Below are 15996 nucleotides of genomic sequence, written 5' to 3' on the forward strand. Positions count from 1 at the left end.
GATGCTTCGTTTTCTTCACCCCACTGTCTTCCCCTCCCCCCCCCCCTCTTCAGGCACTGGAAAAACATTGCAGAGTAGATGGTGGCTATTCTGGCATTAGAGATGTTTATAACAATCATGAAAGCCATGATGATGTGCAGCAAAGTTTCTTCCTTTCAGAGACACTCAAGTAAGTTAAGAAAGTTGACTTTCATTAATATGAAGTAGTTCTGTGTATCATCTTTACAGATGTATTTATCGTGAGTACCCTTGACATTCACATAACAAAATCTGACTGAAATAGTAGAGCTTTTCTTAGGTGATGAGAAGCCAAATTGCCTTTTTTTTCCTTTTATATCAGTGAACTAAATTCTATGACTTCTGGAAATCATCTTTATTCTGATAAAGGTACTTGATAGTCTTTGTTGAGAAATTACATCTCCTAGCTTTGGTAGATCTAATTATATATGCCAACATTAGTGAAACAAATTGACCAGACAGAGGACTTACCAGGCTTGTATTGCATACCTTTCATTTTAAAACTACAGAAAAAGAAGTCAACTTGCGTGGTAAGCTTGCACGGCCTGTCAAGAGGAAAAACAAAAGCTTTCATTATCTATCACCATCTCCTAAGTTTTTAATGAAACAAAGGAAGTTTTGTCTTGGTCCCTTCACTTTTTTCTTCCCCCCCCGTGCAAGAAAAAGTTGCAAAGACCAGAAAGAAGCAATCATGCCGTTTCAACAGAAAGTGTAATACTCAAGTAAAAGAAATGTCGTAAATACGTTTATACACATAGTGGCATTTTTTTAGAGTAGAGGCGCTGCCTCTACTATACCTTTTAAATTGGCCTATCAGAATTAGACCAAGAAAAGCCTTGAGGGAAGGATGGTGATTGAGAAAAAATAAAATTTCATTTGCTAAGCAGACTTTCATGTCTAAGCAGACTTCAATAATCATGCTACAGTAGCTACCACCTTGTATCATGACAATGAATAAAATGTTGTGGTTTTTTATTGGTTACTGCTGAGTTTAATAGACCCTGTCTTGGTAAATGGCTGCCCAAGCTACTGGTCTAGTGCTAGTTTTCTTCTTTAAAAATCCTAAGCCAGCAGTTGTTCTCAGAAGTAAGACAGGATTGGACTGCAATATTTTTATTCCTACACCTTGATATATGTGGACATTCAGGAGGAAAAAAATTACTATAGTTGTATATTATCAAAACAATTTGTAATAAAATAACTGAGGATGAAGTGAAGTGAACTGATATTTAACCTTGACAGCCTAAACTTCTTTGTCCTCTGCTAGGATAGACAGGAGGAAAAATTACTATAGTTGTATATTATCAAAACAATTTGTAATAAAATAACCGAGGACGAAGTGAAGTGAACTGATATTTAACCTTGACAGCCTAAACTTCTTTGTCCTCTGCTAGGATAGAGGCATTCTTTTGTTGCTCTCCAGTTGCTATTGCCCTTGAGTCCAATCTGAGTTGAGTAGCCCCAAAGTTTTGTGCTAATCATTGTGATGCTGGGACTTACTGGTGTTTTGTGTTTGGTCAGCTATTTCCATTCATACATTCATCGAGGGAAATCAGGTATTTATGTTTTCCTGAAAACTATTGTAGTTTCATTTCCCTGATGTGGTCACGTTTCCTGCTTTTTTTCGTGCCAGGTACTTGTATTTGCTGTTTTCTGAAGATGATCTTCTTCCATTTGAACACTGGGTCTTCAACACAGAGGCTCATCCTCTCCCTGTTCTTCACAAAGACAATGGGAATAAAGAAGAAAACCAGAAATAGATGAAGATTAAGTTATACTTTGTTTCATTCCTTATGTTTCTTTCCAGGACTTGGGCACATGATTTGGTTTTAAATTCCTCAGTTAAATTTTTAAATCAAGTGTTTTGCAGTCTGTTTTCTTTATAAAAGTAAATATTTATGAATGGACCACAGCTGATTATGATAACACTTCATTCCTCTTATCCAGGTGAACCACTTTTTAGAAGAGAAATAGGACATCTCTCCAGATTTTGTTAGGCTGCAGTGTCATCTTGGCCAAAAAGAGCAGAGGGTCTGCATGTTACTTGTTTCCTGTTGTGCTTTTAATTTGACTGCAAAATTCTTTTCTCCTCTGTGAGGAGATGTCTGCTTTAAGCTGTAATATTTTGCCATGTTGCAAAAAGCCATATTGAATTAAGTATAAAGAGCTTTCTTCTTTTTTTGTTCTATGTTAATTTGTTTTGTGTCTCATCCAAGACAAATCTTGTGACTGTGACAGCCTCTTCTTATGCGGGTCTATCATTACTTGGTAAAGTATCTGATGTATTTCATTGTCAATTAAATCTAAGAATATTTTCATCTCATGCAGACACGACTCTGAAACTGCAGTACACATTGAAGTTAGACTGAACTAGTTTCTATGAAGTTAGCACATTAGTTAGCAGACCTTAGTTTTTCAGGTTTTGATTAGAATATTGTAATAGAATAAATTGCTTCCTCCCTTTTCTAAGTGGTGTTATTCTCATGTCTTTAGTCAGGCTACTATGGAGTAAAATAAAATAGTAATTTCTTATTAAGAAAGGGAGTCTTACCTTCTTTATATGTTTAGTCCAGAAGCTTTCATTTGGTTGGATGGTAAAAAGACAAAAAAATACTCAATGACATTTTCCTGGGAGCTGAGAATTATACCAGAGGCAATTTGTTTGGTTTTCTGGGACTTCCTCAAACATTCTGATAGGTTCAGACTTGACACCAGACTTCGATAGTTGATTGTCACAAAGCAATGTATCATCATCTACGTGAACAAAACTAGATGTTCAGATGCCTTGAAGAAAACTTGTCTCCTTAAAAGAAGATAATCATTCAGAGAGGAAATTACCCAGCATAGAACTAAAACTTTCTGAAAGCACCGAGTCTGTCTTCTCTAAGTGACAGAAATGCCGTGTGCTTGAAAATATGCCCTAGATTAGAGGCCTGGCTTACTAAGAAGGATAACAGCTTTTCTGGCAAAAATGTTTTACTTGGTGGCATCACCAAAGGAAAAAAAAAAAAAAAAAACCAAAACAAAACGAAGCATGATTAAGTCCGGTTTCTACTTAAGTGTAGTTTGGAGTGGTTTACATGATTATTAAGTCTACCTGTGTTTTCATTTAGCGATAGAATGACTTTCATACATTTTGAGTAGGGTATAACACCTGGCTTCCAATTCTGAGAAAACATGGTATTCACTGACTGGACTGCAGCAAAACAGATACGGTTCTGAACAGTAATCTTCCTTAAAGGTATTTCGTAAGATAGCTGACATGTCCAGCATAGCTAATCACAGCTGAGGAGGCACGTTTGTTAGTTTAGGCATTACAGAGTACATTTTTTTCTATACTGATACATCTGCAATGTAGGTTTTCTTAGGTAGAAGCCAAGAGCAAAGATAACAGATTACATTTTTATATATAGCAGCTGGAGGCTGACCCATAAACTTGACCCTCTGGAGTCTGTAAAGACAGCACTGCCTCTCTGCTTCCCCTGCAGACAGAGAAGAGGGCATGTGCCACGTGAGCTGCCAAAGACATTTATGTAGGGGGCAAGGCAAGAGGACGTTCAGTGATGCTGATCCTTCCATCGCATGTACGTTGTGCATTCGTACATGGAATTTAATAAGGGTACCCTGCTGAGCCTGGGCAACCCAGCGCTGAGAGAATGGATACAAATGTACGTTGCATCTGCCTCAGATAAAGCCCGCTTACATGGAACCGGCACATTAGCGCAAGACTTTTTGCTTTACTGCTTTTTTTTATTATTATTTTCTTTTTTTAAAACATGGATTCCCTAGTGTCACAGTAGCAGTTTTCTGAAACTGAACGAGCAAGGATGAAGTCTTGACTCTCTGTTGAAAAGCAGAACTCCTGCTGATTTTGATACTCCAGAATTTGTATCTTTGGAGGACTATAATATTTCATTGTGTTTCTTCAGCAACTGTATTTATAAGGGAGCTTCCACCCCCAGTACCACACAGAAATTGTAGCTGTGGAATTCAACAAAAAAAAAAAAAAAATATATATAAATAAAAAAACCCTCTTCCCTCTAACCAAAAAGTAATAAGATAACTGAGTTTTGTCTTAGTTATCTTTATTGGGTCATCTGCTGCTGCCTACCACGTGGGTGTGCATGTGCTGCTGCTATAGGCCTCATATCAGTTAAATAACTACAATAGCTCAGACAAAACCAGCCTTTGCAAAATGGGTTTTGTAAGCCTCTTTTTACATGGTTTTCTTAACCACAGTATGCTTCCCCCAGATGTGTCTAGTGATCTTGCATTTACTTAACAAGCTGAAGAGAAACAGTGGAGAACCAGATAGCTCTTCTCCGTGTTTCAAAAAGCAGGCTACAAACACAGAATTCTCGTATGCATTGGGTCCTATGTACTTCAATATAAACGTCAGGACTGTTTCCTTGTAACACAGACATTTAGTATGAATATTTTTTTTTTTAGTTTGGGAGTTACGATGATGTGAAAGAGCACAAATTTGATGCGACTGGTATTGGTATTCAGGTTGTATGTACAAACTGCACTATACTGTACTTTTTGTAAACTAATGTAAGTAGACAAGAAGATTGTACAACGTGTAGATCTGCCAACTGTAAGAAAAAAACCTTTTCATAAACTGAGAATATATTGATTTTCTTTTTTTTTTTTTTAAATAACCCCAAAACACCAAAGTTAAAGCGATCATTTTGAAACAGTCGGTACTTACCACTGCTTGTTAGATTGCTGAGATAACATGCGTTTTATTTCCCGTTCACTGAACCAGCCGCGTGGAAGTGGCTAGTGACGGTCACTTTGTGTTCCCAGTCATTCATAAGAGCAAAAGAAATTGCTTGGGGCAGGGGGGAGCATTATCTTTGCATAAACACACTGCCTATACTTTTTCTATTTCTTTGTAGCATAATAATGCATTTAAATCTGCATATGTTAAGTCCTAAGAGGTAGATCACTTTAAATGGCACCCACATTGTTTCACGGGGGGAAAAAAAAGTTTTGATTGTTTGTGAAATAAGTATTGCATATGTGTTGGTTGTGCACAGATTTTTGCAATGCCCAATGGCTCACTGTTTCTATGGTGACTTCATCATACATCGTATCCATTTCTATCATGCATTTAAATTGTTTTCTATTTGTACATAGTCCATTCAGTCTCTTCATCTTTATATAAAGGCAAATTATGGAATACATAATAGATCAAGATGCTTAATTTTTAAGAACTTATATTTGTAAAAATTTCTCTATTGTGAATAAAGTCTTTTAATATACCTGTTCAACTTGTTACAATTTTTCCAAAGCGTGTTGCAGAAGTAACTACAGGAATCTGCTGCATAGTCTGGTTTGGCTGCTGTACTCATGAATTTTTGTCAGCAGATTGGTTTGATACAGATTAGTACTCCGTGTACTTGTTAAGATACTATTGTTAATTAACGTTAGTCAGTGTATAGAATTGCTACCACAGAAATAAATTCCTAGAAATTTTTGTCAATAAAATTCATCCTACCAAATGTATTTTGGTAGAAAGTGAGCTTGCTAACGAAAAGCAGAAGGCTGAGAAGTCAGAAGTGGCAGGCAGTAAGTACAGTGAAGGTCAGTCACTCCAGTTCATCTTCTGCACAATATAAGCAGGCTTCAGCTAAATGCCATTTAGGAGCAAACACTGGAGCAGAGATGACAAGGCTGTCGCAGTGCCCAGCGTTACATGATCATGTAATGAAACGCTACCGTTAGTCCATGCTCCAGAGGAGAGAGGAACAGTTGTCATAGGAACTGTAACTACATTTTGTGTCGGAAGGACGTGTCAGTAAGATCTCCCATCGAAATATTGAAATAACGGCTACACCTCATAGATAACCTTGTTTTCCATTTAGTAGAAAGCCTCATCCAAAGATGATAGTGAAATAAACTGCCGTGATTTTACAAAACAGTCTCGGTAGTATCAATTTCTGTCAAAGGACTCACCCATTAGACCTGCTTAAGTAAGTAATGTCTGAGTGTAGCTCTTAGATCTGGTGTCTCATTTTTCCAGCATAGGTGCGGGTGTGCAGCTACGCAGTGCAATCGTTGGGGTAGTCAGCAGGCAGTCCCCTCCTGTAGCTGGCTCCAGGACCACTCAAACTGCTACTCAACAAGTTAAACATGAACTAATGCAAACCTTAGTGCAGCACGTTATTCACAAGAGATGTAAATACAAGCCTGGGTTAGAATTTCAACCAAATTGGTCTTCTTAACTGGATGCTTGGTGTGGTTTGTTTTCTGCAGCGGAAAAAGGAACTAGGACCGAGGTGACAATTAGTTATGACTAACAGGATTTGCCCCGCTGTCTGCATTGCCCTATGGCTGTGCTCTATCACAAGAGGCACTCATATGACAGCATCTGCTATGGAAACCGCCCTTCCTCTGATCCACCTTAATCTTGGGATTAGTCTGTCCTGGTTGATCTCAAATGCAGGAGGAAAGATGATGCATCAAAAAGCAGTCTGCCAAACCCAGGAAATGGTCACCAAGACTCAAGAGTTCCTGTCTGAATACTGTGAGAAGAGATAAGACACATGGTTTTGCTCTCTCCTGGTTTTTTGCATTCATACATGTACAGAGTGGCAGATGGAGCAAGTCACACAGCTGCAGAATCCAGGTAGAGCCCAGCAGGCTGTTAGCATTCAAAAGTACCTCGAAAGCCAGCCATTTGACCCTCATTTCTCAGGTATCCACTCCTCTATCTGCACCAGCCCTCACTCACCCTGTAATTAAAGTGACCATAATCAACCTTCCCTTTGGAAGCCCCTCTCAAACTTCCACACGCTCTCCAAACTTTCTGTGCCACTTTGTGGCCAATTTGTGGAAGGTTGTTTGCCTTTCACCATTCCCATATGGACATTTTACAGGACATTAAAGACCCCTCTCGTTATTAATATTTTATCCCTTCACTTCAATTGTGCGTTGCTTTCACACCATCAATCAGTGTAGCACAGAGCTACTATGAGTCTTGGGCACCTCAAGTTAGAAAAAAAACAACAACATTGTCAATGTGACTTTATATTGTCACATTCTGGCCATTGATTCATCTGCCAAGGAGCAACACCCTACGACAAGGGGACTTGCTGGTACTCCAGCAGTTCAGAGAGGTGTCATGGTTGGCAATGCACATGACAGAAGAGCCCAAAGTTATTTATTTCAACCATGGGGGATAGTTAAAGGATTCTGATGCTGCAAATAGTGATCCTACAGTAACAGTAGGTTACGTGATTTTAAAAAGTTCATCAGCACGTATCCAAAGGAGCACACCGGCAATGGCATGCTGAGGCACCATGTAATACCCTGTCCCAGCTGCTCCCAGACCCATGGGAGTCAGCCCACCAGAGGCCCATCTCCACACTCCCAGAGGAGCACAGGAGCACACAGGCAGGTGGGAACGCAAGTGAGGGACTCAGAGGAAAGGACATCCTGTCCAGGCCCCCTCCCAGGGCTGTCCCAGGAGAGCCTCAGCCCTAGTGCCCAGGTGTCCACCCATCAGGATGAGCCAACAGGAGCAGATCTCCAGAACACCTTACGGGGGGGGCGGAGGATTGCCAAGGAGTATGCAGGGGAAGAAGATTTTGGCATTGCACAAGACTTACGGAATATTTAGAGGAGGCAAAGGTGGGCAAAGCAAGGGATATAGGTGATTTCCCAAGGATGGAAATTAGAGGAATAAGGAATAACAAGCACTCAGCTTGCACGAGTGCCGAGTATGTCTGTGCTGATCTGTGTTGCTGGCCATGTACATACATGTGTATGTTCTGTATAGGTCTGTCTGTGTGTGCATGTGCCTACTGGGAATACATGCTCAGCCTCGCTACTGGCAGGATCTGGGGCACGGAGCTGTGGCAGCCTCACCGCTGCCAAGCTGCCAGATTCAGCTGCCCCAGTGTGACATGGCCCAGCAGCTACAGATAGGGACAAGGCTTTGGGAGTGCCTGCGCAGTGGGCAGCTGTGTGACTGGTTGACCTCAGCAGGTTTGAACTTTTCACTAAGCTACATGGTCAAAGTTTTTCAGCTTTCTTGCACTGCTGTGAGCTCTTACACTTGTGATCCTGCTGCTCTTACCCAGCAGCTCAGATGTTATTATCCATCTTTTATCTCTAGCTGGAGCCTACTACTAACTTCTACCTGCTAAATACTTGCTACTTAATAACCAGCACTTTCCCTCCCAAACAACTTTCTGTCTTGTTCCTTGAGGTACTAATGAGGTTTCATTAGTTGGTATGAAACATTTCTGTGCTTTACTCCTACTTTTCTCAGTCCCACACTTTACATTTGTTGCTGGGGGCACCTCTGCTTCCCTCAGCTCTGAGTAGCTCAGGTCCCCCGAGCCACTCTCAAAGGTGGAGACTGTTCTCAGAGGTGCGTTCTCAGAGCTCGCTCTTCTGCTGCTGCTTGAATCTTACAAGTCACCACTGCTGTCTCCTCGCATGTTAAATCCCTTAACTTCAAAAAAAAACTCAGAATAAGAGGAGGCTCATAACTTTGCTGCTTTCACATTTGCTATGTCCAATTGTATATTCAGCCCCATGGGAAAAATTGTTGTTGTGTACTGTGAAGAGCTATATCCGTAAGCTTCATACCGGTCCATCAATTTGCAATTTAAGATATTACAATGCTCTATTTCAAAGGTACAGTGCAAAGAATTGTGTAGCGGGAGGGACAAAGTAAGGGATGAGCAAAACTATACCAAATGCTGTATTTACAAGGGGGTTTATTATAATGTGATTATCTTTTAGCTGTTCAGCCACTGTTGCTTTCTATTCCATTTGCTTCTGGGTTTGATGTAATTCCTAGCTCCTCTTGTATGTGTTACAAATGCTTTTCCTAAGAAATTTGCATTCAGCTTTCCAGTGGCAACAACTAGCCATAAGCGCTCCATGTTTAAAAAATACAAAACAAAAACCACTGCAAGACTTTATGTTAATTTAAATATTGAGCTACACTTCTATGGTACACAAGTAAGCAGAAAGAGAACTTATTCTAAAACCATATTTTTCATCTGCAGTTCCAATCATTACAATTTATACACCACCTGCTGTGGTATATAAATTATGCCAGCACAATCTACAGCTGCACAAGAGTTTCAGGATTTGTCTCAGATGTCTTTCAAGACACCACCCAGAGCTAACAAAAGCAGCAGCAGCAAATTAATACCACAACACTCCATAGCTGTTCTGGGCAGGAGCTGACAAACACCAGATCGCCAGAGAAACCCAGGGAAAGCAAAACGTAACGGCTCAAAATACCACCAAAAGAGCCTAACATCCAGACATGTTTACTATTCTGTTCCCTGGAAGGGCAGAGGAAGAAGAGACTCAAACCACCAGCTCAAGCATCACAGAGCTCCTTCTTCTTCATTCAAGAACCAGACAACTGGTCCCTGATGTTTTCCCTGTGTAAAGAGGAGTTTGTCACCGGTCTCCTTTGCTGCCTGTCTGTGCGTAACCAGTGTCCCTCAGTGTGGGTGCCCCCACGGTCCTGCTGTCCACCCACGTGCCACTACAGCACAGCACGATGGTGGCTGGGTGCTGCAGACCAACGCCTTTGGGCCTGCCACAACAGAGCTGCTGATCAGCAGTTGCACCCCAAAAGCCTCTGCTCCCAGCTCCTTGCCTGTAACCCAGCTGAACACTGATGCTAACGACCCAGATTTTTAACCCAGAATCACGCCAACAGAGAGAGGTTTTGACCAATTCCGAGCCTTCCCCAAAGAATTTAAGGCTGTGGCACGTTCTAGTCAGTGAATGGCTTCTAACTCTGTCCAGAGTGAACTGAAACCTACTGAGACATGTAGCGCAAGTTGTAAGGAAAAATCCTCCATTCCCTGCTGCTACATCAAAAACTGAGGGCAGAGCTAACTAGGGGAGTAGATTTGCTAGTTGTGAAAAGCCATAGTTCTTTGCAAATGCACTGATTTCAATGCACCTTTTGGTTACAGAAGTTTTTTCTAACCACTACTGTCATCTGCTGACCAGAAGTGCTGGCCAGAGACTCAGGTACTCACTCAGGCAGCAAAAGATGCAGGTCAAGTGTCTGGTCCGAGTCACAAAGAGCCCCAAACCCCATTCTATGGGGTCACTGAGCTCTCTTCCCCACCACAGACACCTCCTCAGTCCCACTGAGGTTCCCACTGACGTATCAGAATGGGACCCAGCAATGGGAGCAAGGCCTTTGGAAGCGCTCAGCTGCAACAAAGCCAGGTATCGCTCACAGCATCTCAGCCAAGAAATGCTACGGAGCCGAGTGCTGCCAGCACCGTATGGGAAGCAAGGTTACCGTAATGGCTTGACTCTTCCTGGAATCCAGTCATTTCTCTGGAAACTCTGCAGCCCAAGAAAGATCGCTGCTTTATTTTGTTTCAATATTTTAACATTAGGCAGCAGATTGTCAAGAGGTAGCTTCAAACATACTTTTTCGACTGCTACTTACAACATAAAACCAACTCTCACCATCGTGATCCCTGTGTTTGGGAATGGCCACACAGACAAAAAGTGAGCATGAACAAATCAAAACTTGCCTAAGAGCAAACAAAACCTGCCTCACTAGCAGTTAACTGCACCAAGGACTCACAATGAAATACCAACTGAGCATTAATGAATCACCACCCATGGAAGATGGGAACACAGTGCTCCCCTCTCCACAGTGCCAAAATCCCTTCCTCATGTCTCAGAGCAGAGAAAAGCACAAGAGCAAAATTCCTAAAAGCAGGAGCAACAATTTCTGATGGCACAGCACAGCACAGCCGCTGCTCGGACAGCCCAGGAAACTAATTTTGGTGACTTAGCTCCGGTGCAACCCATGCCAGCAAAAGAACAAAAAGCAGAGGAGGAGGAGAGTTAGCAGGCTGAGAGAGCAGAAACTTAAAAGAAAGATGCTAGAAAAACCTGAGAGTGTCTAAAGAAAAAGAAACTTGTTGTTTCCTCCTTTTCTCATGAAGCACCTTTCTACTCTTAAGTGTCATTGCAAGACTACAGATAGATAGAAAACTAATTAAAACGCACCTTCACAGTCCGATGGGATGGAGACAGAAAAAGGGAGTTTATCATCCTATTGATCACCTCTCTCCTGACACCCACAGATGCAAACAAGGGGGAGAAGATAAGCCAGGACCTACATAATGAGCAATTACCTGGGAGGCCTCCCCGGGGTCTCCCGGCAAGACCGGAACAGAGCAGTGCAAGAATGCCTCTCGCAATTTCTGCACGGGCCCTCAGCTGCTACCATAACCATTTCCACCCTGAGAGCTCTAGAGAAAATAAGTGCAGGAGTGAAGCCGATTGGTGTTGCACCCACACCTAAGGCCCTGAAAAACTACATTAAATTACAGGAAATTGAGGCTATAGAGAAAAATAATCCTGTTTTTCAATTTGCCATTTTTGTCTCATGCTTATCTCTGACTGAATAACCAATGATGTAGTCTTCCAATGATGTAGTCTTTGATTTTTTTTTGATCCAAAATTGAATACATTTGTCCAGTAAAATGCTATTGTCCACATCTTACTTTAATCCAAAACCTGAACATCTCTCAATAAAAAAGAAAAAGTGAGAGTACATGTAGACTCTGTAAATATATCTTAGTATAAAACACTAATAGATATAAGCAATCCTTTTAACTATCCACTTCTGCAGTAGTCTTTGATAGACTGTAACATAGGTCGCAGCATCTAATTCTCATTTCTTACTGTTCCAAGGCAAAAAGGAGGAGGAAACAGCCTCGCACTGAAGTGTATGTGCATTTTCTGACTAGAGAATTAATTGGCTGCTCAGAGTCACAACTTGCTTGGGGCACGAAATCTTCTATCTTTAGCGCACCTTGGTGATAGCGTGGGTATAACTGGGGAAAATGTCTTGCATCGATAAGCGTTTTTCTTTTTAAAAATAACTTTACAGCAAGAAAACCAGCTCCACTTAAGTTGATGGCAAAACTCCCATTTATTTTAGTGAAGTCAAATTTTCACGTGGAGAAAACAGTTTTGTAGAATTTTACATGGAGATTTATGAAGCAGATACAGCCTAAGGAATGCTCAAGAAAAAGAAAGCATCGGTGCTCTGTCTCGTCTTTTCTTTTTTTTTTAATATCCTATGGATGATCTGTATTTCAAATGTGGTTATTTCAGACAATAAACACTATGTCTGGATTTATTCTCTCTGAGCAAGCTATCCATTTTCTTATCATTCAGAGCTATGTTGTACCTAGTGAAAACAAATAAGTCACTTCGATTCAGCTGATGTTTGGCTTCTTTAATTAAAGTGTGCATGTCTTAACAGGAATAGCTTCAACAAAATTTGAAGCTTTCTTTTCTCTATCACTCTCAAATGTTTTAATATATCACATCTCAGGCTCTTTTTCTCTCCCTCTCCCAACATACATAAAGCCAGATCTCCACCTTTCATAATTTGCATGCAGAATCCTGCAGTCTCTTTCCATCTCTCAGCAAATATTTAACAGCCAGACACAGTAGTGAGTTCGCAATTTGTGGGACTCCATTAATTTTGTAAAATATGCTGCAGAACACTTACAAGCATGCCATAAATATCACACATTAAAATAAAAGTACACTTGTCAACCAAGAGACCATTTTGCAATGCATTATTAATAACAACCATTTATACTCTATAATGCCATAAAGGTAGAGCAAGTTATACAGACACATTCTCTTCCTGAAAATTTTTACAAGAGAAGATAAGATAAATGTAATTCACTGGGCAATTATGCAAATGAGAAAAGGGCACAGGGAGACCAGCGGTGAAAAGAATAAGGCAAAATGAGTTGCTGGAAGCATTGGGTTGAAAGGAAGGTGGTGAAGAGACAACAACAGAGCTTTTACAAGCTGAAGCCACTGAACTAGGCACGTTGAACTGGAGTAACGGTGAGATACTTCAGAATGGAGGAGGAGGAGTCAGAGATAACGGGCGTGTCTCACACACACACAAACTGGGCACTTCAAAAAAATCATCTTCAGACAGACCAAGAATTGATTTGTGGTGAAAAATGGCACTGCTGTCTCAGAGACGTCTCCTCCTTTTCGGGGCTGAGGCAGGCAGAGCAGACAGGCTAAGCAGGGCAGCTAGAGCGCGCCCGCTCTGCATCTGCGGGGGCGCCGACTTCAGGAACCTAACATTAAGAGGCAGTCATTGAAAACACGATCTGCTAACTACAACCAGGAAAAAAACCGAACAAACTAGTACGACCCTGCATTGCAGACTGGCCTCCTGTCCTCTCGCCACTCCAGAATTCCCCTCCCAGTGTGTCCACAGGCTCTGTGCTTCTCCACAGCACAAGTGGGTGCTGGTAGCACAAAAGGACCCAGCTGCCAGGAAAAGTTGAAAATATTCGTGCATAGCTTTCCTTCCCTGGCTTAATAAAATGCAGTACGTGTTACCTCTACTTTTTGTCTTACTCTGCGTTAAAACAACAAAGGAAACAAACAAAACCTATGAGTTGATCATTTTTCCCCTGTTGTAGGGATGGCAGTCACGGGTTGTTGGTTGCTCATCAACATAAACATCACCTAACAGTTTTTACTGGTCACCCCAGCTCTCTGCTTAGCCTTACACACTTCACAGACCGCTTGAACCCCACACTGGATTTGCCCTTTTGCCAGGAGGTAGGTATCTATAGACTTTCTTCAAGTAAATCTCCCAGAGAGATGCACACAGACCTTTTAAAGGTCAGGAGAGAGGGAGATTTCCCTGAGCTTGTATGGCTCTTTCCTGCCCACCCCAAACTCAAGCATTTGTACAGCTTCCTAAATTTGAATAGACTTTTTAAATCCCGGTGGTAAATCACAGCCCAGGCTGCAAAGCGTGAGGATTAGTACTCAGGCTAGAGTGATCACCGTAGACTTCAGCAAGTCCCAGGCCAAAGCTGTTTGTAGTGTTTAGTGAAGAGCCCCAAACTGTTGTAAACAACATTATTCACAGATTTGCAGCACGATGAGCTGATAAAAAGCACAGAAGCAGTGTGTATGGTAGTACGGTCACAGCAGCGTCTTCAGAGTAATTTAGCGGAACATTTTAAAGAGGCACAAGTCATCTTACTGTCTCCAGTTACCAGCAATAATGTGTAAATAATTCATTAAGAAAGGGCAGCCTGCACATCACCACCACTCAGAGGAATGAGGAAGCCCACAAAAATGAAAACAGAAACATGACCATTATATTAATTACTGATAATGTAAGTTTTAGCAACTCCATTTTATACTATAATATCCCAGCTTCAAAAAGACTGATAGCAAAGACTTCTTATGGACCAAAATGCCAGTAGAAATAAGCCAGTCTCATTGTTTAGCTTTCTTAAGAGCCTAAAAATGCTGAAAGCAACCTGGTTAGGCAGAAAATAGGCGTTTTTGGTTTTTTAATCCATTCACACCAGTAAATAAATATTACCCACGCTGTGGAGCAATGCATTTTTGATAGTCCCACAGCTTTTTATAAACCACACTCTTGAACCCTTGAAAACCAGAGGCCATGTCAGAGCCAATGCAGCTTACCTTCAAACCTCCTCTTCTCTCTCTACCCCACCTTCAAAAATAAGACACACACCACAACAAAATCTGTTGTCCTTCTCCTTCACCGTGGGGGAACACATTGCTCCAAAGCTAGTTTATGCAAAATCTTTAGCTCTTTTCATGCTTTTTTCAGCATCCACCTTGTCCCTGCCAGGTCTCTCTCATTTCAGGCCATCTCTAGACCTTGAGAGCGCACCACTGTTCAGCCCACACCACAGAGCAACCCCGACCATCCTTTAACTCAGGGACTTCCACAACATTTTCACTAGTAACATGGGGAATTTTTTCTTGCGTAGTTTTACTCAGTCTCCTTTCTGCTTTGTGTTTTTAATAGGGAAGTCTGGAGAAAGAACTTCCCAGGCACACTTCATTTGTGCCATCAGTCCAGCTTACGTGTCCAAGGAGGTAGGTACCTTAGAAGATGATATACTTCATCTGAGCCTCATAATGCTTAGTCCCACAGGCCCTAATCTTTTTATCTTACTATTATGTATCTTTAAAACCAAAGAGTATTTGCTTTTCTTTCAGGATTACATTCCACTCTCTCTGTCCCCAGCAAAGGTGTGAAGGCTGAAATACACTTATGGAGCAAATATATCAGCCGCAGGAGAAGAAAAGAGAGGAGGAAAAACTCTTATTCAAACATGTCAATAGAGCAGCACCACACTGGAGTCCTGTTTTCTGGTGCTTCACATGGTGAGAACAAAACCCTCTATGAACTAGCCAAGAATAGATCTGTATTTACGGAAGGGAGCATGTACAGCAGGCACACAAAATGACTCGCCCAAGGTTAGAGCCAGGCAGTCAAACCCCCTCAGCACAGCTGCCAATTCTCAACTCCACTCCGCTTTCCTGCCGCTAAACAATATTCTTCCTCCCACCCCCATGTAAGACATGAGCCAATTTTACTTTTATGAGACTAAGTTACCTCTATTCATCTCCTGTCACGGTAAGTGAGTTACCAGCAAACTCTCTCATTTCTCAAAATTTTATTCACAAAGTCTTGTCTTTGTAATTCCATTTACCTGTATGTGAAGAAATACATGCTGTTTATACAAGCATGAATAAATCAGGTATGATTTCCTTTGCATTAAGTTGCTGTTTCTTTTACTGCAGGGGAAGAGATAAGCGTAAGTAGTAGAAGAAAAAAAAAATTAAAAGAATTAGAAGTGCAGAGATTATGGCTGATGTGTCTTAAATGGGAAAAAGTATTCCCAGTTTCAGGAGGCAGCCTTAAAGAGACGTCACCATGAAGTAACAACCACAGCACACGTCTCTCAACACGCGGGAGCTGACTCACAATGCCTCCTGCATCCTCTCTTTGCGTTCCTATGAGGGAAGGAGGAAAAGCCATACACCATACAGATTGCGCCCAAGCGCTTGTGGAGCAATCAGGAGTCTGCAACACAAGAGCGTAAGAATAACATTAAATAAATTAAAAGG

The 15996-nt window shown here is 41.4% G+C and overlaps 1 protein-coding gene across 1 annotated transcript in view; it reads left to right on the forward strand.

The window, feature by feature from the left end:
- The window catches only part of MAN1A1 (mannosidase alpha class 1A member 1), a 122547-nt gene extending 119464 nt beyond the window's left edge, over positions 1-3083 (forward strand). The window contains exons 11-12 of the mRNA XM_019474607.1: positions 54-169; positions 1652-3083. Of these exons, the coding sequence (XP_019330152.1) occupies positions 54-169; positions 1652-1778 (243 nt within the window). The 3' untranslated portion in view covers positions 1779-3083. The remainder of the gene's footprint in view (positions 1-53; positions 170-1651) is intronic.
- Positions 3084-15996: the final 12913 nt, after the last annotated feature.

The sequence above is a fragment of the Aptenodytes forsteri genome, unplaced genomic scaffold (assembly GCF_000699145.1).
Source record: "Aptenodytes forsteri isolate BGI_AS27 unplaced genomic scaffold, ASM69914v1 Scaffold217, whole genome shotgun sequence".
Classification (NCBI taxonomy): domain Eukaryota; kingdom Metazoa; phylum Chordata; class Aves; order Sphenisciformes; family Spheniscidae; genus Aptenodytes; species Aptenodytes forsteri.